Source organism: Hylobates moloch, unplaced genomic scaffold (genome assembly GCF_009828535.3).
Source record: "Hylobates moloch isolate HMO894 unplaced genomic scaffold, HMol_V3 SCAFFOLD_4405, whole genome shotgun sequence".
In the NCBI taxonomy this organism is placed as follows: domain Eukaryota; kingdom Metazoa; phylum Chordata; class Mammalia; order Primates; family Hylobatidae; genus Hylobates; species Hylobates moloch.
Window position 1 is genome coordinate 1 of NW_026656680.1, and position 5,572 is coordinate 5,572.

The following is a 5,572-nucleotide window of genomic DNA, read 5'->3' on the forward strand; positions in this document are numbered from 1 at the left end:
CCCCAGCCTTGCTGCCGCCTTGCAGCTTGATCTCAGACTGCTGTGCTAGCAATCAGCGAGACTCCGTGGGCATAGGACCCTCCAAGCCAGGTGCGGGACACAATCTCCTAGTGTGCCGTTTTCCAGGCCCATTGGAAAAGCGCAGTATTAGGATGGGACTGACCCGATATTCCAGGTGCCGTCTGTTTCCCCTTTCTTTGACTAGGAAAGGGAACTCCCTGACCCCTTGTGCTTCCCGAGTGAGGCAATGCCTCGCCCTGCTTCAGCTCGCGCACAGTGCGCTTCACCGACTGTCCTGCACCCACTGTTAGGCACTCCCTAGTGAGATGAAACCGGTACCTCAAGCAGAAATGCAGAAATCACCCATCTTCTGTGTCGCTGGGGCTGGGAGCTGGAGACCAGAGCTGTTCCTATTCGGCCATCTTGGCTCCTTCACCCTGGCTCATTCTTTAATGTGCTGTGGCTGATACATTCATCCTCAACCCAAATTAGTTAAGTACAGCCTTAAATATATCAATATAGCTGATCGGCCTTCCTATTGTTGGGACTTAAAACTAGAGACAGCAGTAAAAATTATGTATATGATATATATATCATATATATGAGATGCCAGCACCCACTCTGTGACAATGATCACAATCTCTCTTTTTAAAAAATACAAGTGGGAAAAGCTGATCCTTTTGTCAGTTGGCTTCAGACAAGTCAACCACAATTATTTGGTGTAAATATCCAGTGTTGCGAACTCTGGCTGGGCAGCTGTGTGGATGAAAATACAGAAAAGTGCCGCATCCAGCTGACAGCCACTGCTCTGCAGGGGCAGATGAAGGCTGGGAGTACCTGCAAGCTAAGGCCCTTCCCCTGAGTTGTGCTGCAAATACTGGGCAGAGTTTGATGTAAAAGCAGTCAAATGGCAGTTCATCTTGATCTTTGCCTTCTAACTATAATAAATATGAGAAGAATTTTAAGTAAAAACAGGATGCTTTGCTAAAAATTCTTTTTTTTTTTTTTTTTTGAGACAGAGTCTCGCTCTGTTGCCCAGGCTGGAGTGCAGTGGCGCAATCTCAGCTCACTGCAAGCTCCGCCCACTGGGTTCACGCCATCCTTCTGCCTCAGCCTCCTGAGTAGCTGGGACTACAGGCGCCTGCCACCACGTCCAGCTAATTAATTTTTTTGTATTTTCAGTAGAGACGGGGTACCGTGTTAGCCAGGATGGTCTCTGTCTCCTGACCTCGTGATCCGCCTGCCTCGGCCTCCCAAAGTGCTGGGATTACAGGCGTGAGCCACCACACCTGGCCTAAAAATTCTTGAGAAATTGGAACGCTAACTTACATACTAAATATCATCCCAACAGTAAGGCTGTTGAACATATTTGAAATCAAGAAAAATGTGATTTTTCAGTTTTAACATGTTAAGAGCCTCTGTAACTTTTAAGGAAGCTATTTTTTTCCAGAGTATGCACATGGTGATGATGTGTTGGGTTGATAAAGCACTGGCTCAGTCCTACAGGCACTATACCTCAATGGATACTTTGTTAACTATAGTTACACTAACTTTAAAGAACGTTCTTGATACCTGTACTTTATTCTCGGCAACTGAAGAGGAAGGAACTCTGGTGTTTGCATAATCATCACCTTCCCATGTTAAGAGGATGCACCCTAGTAGGCTTAATGGGTTTTGTATTTGGTTGGCTTGTTTTCCCAAGAGACACTAAAGTTGTTCTTGCATTAATTACCCTTAAAATTGCCAAGAAATAAGAGGTGGGAAGACAAAAAGGGCACCTGATTCTATTCAGTAGATGAGAAAATAGATTTACAGAAGGTAACTGTGAAATTGGAGGAGTAATGTCAGGGAGGTCTTGTCAGGACCAGGCAATGTCAAGGAAGCCTATCCTTTCTTTGTCAGGCTCCAGAAAGGATTGAATTCATCTGTTCTTCACGGATCCACTTTCCTAGGCAGATGCCAGTGCCTTCCAGGTTTGTATGAAAGCAAAAAACTGCTGACGATGGGCAGAGGGCCTGTCCCAAACCACTAGGAAGCAGGAGAGGGCAGGAATCTCAGTGAATCCCAGATGTATCCACCTGTGCTGAAGGCTAACCCCCAACCTGTCTGGTGACATGCGAGCAGCCAGTTTGTTTCATGGGTCAGAAGAGTGTGGTAATGGTACCTGGAATCCTGCAAAATGCATGGAAACAAGGAAAAGCAGATCCTTATTTCAACATGAACACCAGGACTTATAAGGAAAGCAGGCTTTTCCCCATGGCCTCACAGCTCTGCCTCCACCTTTCATCTCTTCACAGTGAGCTTTCTTTCAGCGTGATCTTACCACCCAACCAGGCACAGTCTAATTTGATCATAACAAGGAGGAGGCCGGGCACAGTGGCTCATGCCTATAATCCCAGCACTTTGGGAGGCTGAGGTGGGTGGATCACTTAAGCCCAGGAGTTTGAGACATGCCTGGGCAACATGGCGAAACCCTGTCTCTACAAAAATTAGCTGGGCATGGTGGTTTATGCTTACAGTCCCAGCTACTCAGGAGGCTGAGGCAGGAGGATCACTTGTGCCCGGGAGGCAGAGTTTGCAGTGAGCTGAGATTGTGCCACTGTGCTACAGCCTGGGAAACAGCGCAAGATCCTGTCTCAAACAAAACAAAACAAAACAAAAAAACACCAAATAAACGATAAGGAAGTCAGCCTGTCCAAGGAATGCAGTTTTATATGGTGCCACCCCTTCTCCTAGAGCAAAGTTCCCATTTTAGAAATAAGACTCCGTGCTAGGCAAGGTTGTAACGGAAAAGAAAGGCTCTACCTCCAGCCTCCCAGATCACTCCATCTCTATTGGCTCTCCAGAACCCAGTGGGGCTCATAGCTATTCCTAAGCCAGGCCACAATTCCTGCCAGCCCATGACTAGGTCCAAAGTCCATGCAACAGAAAGGAGCAGGGGCCGGGGTGGGGGTGTGCCTTTAAAGATCTGGATTATGGTTTTTAGCCTAGGTTCAACTGTAGCATAACCATTACAGACTAATGACCACTATGAGACAGTTTTTCCTTTCACACAGCAGCAGCATTTATCTGGTAGTAGCAAGACAGCCGTATGACTTTTTGTTGTTGTTCAAGAAAAATTAAGTTGTCAAGATTTGCCTACCAATAACTTTCCTATGTCTTGGCTCTCATGTCCAGTGGGCTAGTTTCCAACTGTTTGAGACTCAGGGTAATCCCAGAAACCTGTGAAGCATCGGCACAAAGGTTGTAGCGCAGATGCCAACAGATGTGTAGGTAACAAACTTATAAGGCACTTCAATCTCCAGTCTCCGCCTGGCCTCCTTGTTCCTGGTGACCACCTTGAACCATGAGTATAATACTTGCAGTGAGAGATTTTGTACAAGCTGACGAACCAAGAGGATCAACACAATTCCCACTGCAAATTTGGTCAGACCCAAAACTAATATGTAGGTGGTGAGCGGTGGGATGTTCTGAATAACAGGGAGAGATTCAGCGGGCTTGGATACAAGCTGGAAGAAATGGTTGATCCAGAATCCTATGGTCACTCCAGCCCCAGCAGCCAGAATGGTGGTGGTGTCCGCCCGGGTTGGGCTGTAGTAATCAGAAACAGGGTAATTGTAACACAGGAAGAATGGCACAACTATGACACACACCGGGAAGAGGGGGCTGGCCGAGTCCAGGCAGTCGATGAAGGTCCAGGCAGGGTAGGTGAGGACGATGAGGAGTGTGGTGATCAGGACGCCACCCAGCACATCCTTTGGGAAGGAGAGAAAAGACCAATGAGAACCAGTGAGTGTTTCCTTGTATACAGGTATAATTTGAATCAAGTATGGTTAATTTGATATTTAAAACACAATTTTTGCAGTTTTATTTTACAGTACATGTTCAAAGAAAGTGTAAAGTTCTAAAAATTTGAAGTGAAAATACGAAAAAATGCTCCCAACAACCATACTACTCATGTTACATATCTTCTTCACATTTTTACCATTTGGAATAAATTCTGTATTTGTTTTCTTAATGAATAATTGCAATCTCATTGTCCTTCAAACTTACATAAATCTAGTATTTTGACACATATCACAAATACTGTCACCATCTTCACAGAGGTGTCACCATCCTTTCATCCACCTGGCGGTTGGGCTGCAGGCTGGCTAAAGGAGGAAGCTCGCTTCTGGGGGAACCAAATGTACACAGCAAGCACATCATTGGGGTGGTTTGAAGAGACATTTGGATGTGGTAGCACCAAAGTTCTTCTGCATCAGCCTTGACACTACTACCCCGCCTTCAGAGACAGGATTTCAAACTGCATACAATTTCATTGAGCAGTTGTACCATGCTTTATTTAATTAATCGCATTCTTTAGAACAGTGGTTTGCTTTCTTCCATCGCCTCCTCCCTTCCTTCCCTGCTTAAAATATCTTTAACTCCTTGATGTCCCACATTTCCCTCTTTCCTTAGTCTTCTCTTTGCACAATGTAATTAATTGATTCTTAGTTTCAATACCTAGAGTTAAGCACTTTCCCTAAGTTTGCATGTTTCTATATATTCTTTTTTTCCTATATGTATAATTTCTAAGACTTGGTCTTGCTTTTTCTAATAACTTCATTATTTATTTCTCTTGCTTAGTGTCTAATACAATGACATCTGATTTGGATAAACAATGGGTGAGAATTAGAAATAATCACTAAGGCAACAGCAAGTTTCACAGATTAGTGGGCATCCATCCATCCTTCATACAGTGGCCATGTATGAGTGCCCACTGTTTGCCAAACACAGTGCTAGAGGATCCAGGTGAACCAAACACACACCATCCCCACCTGTCCCAGACCTCATAGTCTGGTAAAGAGACAGGCAGTTACCATTATTTCAGAGGGAAGGAAGCCGGTGAGGGATCTTGATGGTCCCTGGGGGCTGGAGACAGCGGAACACAGGCAGGAGCCACTTCACACAGGGCCCTAAAGTCCAACCCACGCCATGAGTACTATGTCCTGGGAGCAGCCTGAGGCCCCGAAGTAGCTCTCACTGGGTAGCAACATGACTGGGTTTTCACTTTAAAAAGATTGTCTGACTGCAGTGGGGAGGGTGGATGGGGGTGGGGAGAAGTCAGGGTGGATGGGGGAGGACTAAGGGTGGATGGGGAAGGAGTGAGTGTGGATGGAGGAGTGAGGGTGGATGGGGGAGGGGTGAGGGTGGGTGGGGAGGAGTGAGGGTGGATGGGGAGGAGCGAGGGTGGATGGGGAAGGAGCGAGGGTGGATGGGGGAGGAGGGTGGATGGGGAAGGAGTGAGGGTGGATGGGGGAGGAGTGAGGGTGGATGGGGGAGGAGTCAGGGTGGATGGGGGAGGAGTGAGGGTGGATGGGGGAGGAGTGAGGGTGGTAGGCGAGGAGTGAGGGTGGTCAGGGGAAGAGTGAGGGTGGTCAGGGGAGGAGTGAGGGTATGGGGGAAGTGAGAGTGGATGGGGGTTAATGAGAGTGGAGGGGGGCGGTGAGGGGAGACTGCCTCTCAGAGAAAGAGTGTCCTCACCGCCTGCACCTGGCTCCAGGGCTTCACCAGTACGCACTTCAGTTCCCCT

At 47.1% G+C, this 5,572-nt stretch overlaps 1 protein-coding gene across 1 annotated transcript; it reads right to left on the reverse strand.

Annotated features, from left to right (window-relative positions):
• Positions 1-991: 991 nt before the first annotated feature.
• LOC116465318 (sphingosine-1-phosphate phosphatase 2) lies at positions 992-3,755 on the reverse strand (the record flags this gene model as incomplete). The annotated part of the gene is made up of 1 exon (XM_058435275.1): positions 992-3,755. A coding segment is annotated over one exon (552 nt), but the record flags the coding sequence as incomplete, so codon positions are not given.
• Between the last annotated feature and the right edge of the window lie 1,817 nt (positions 3,756-5,572).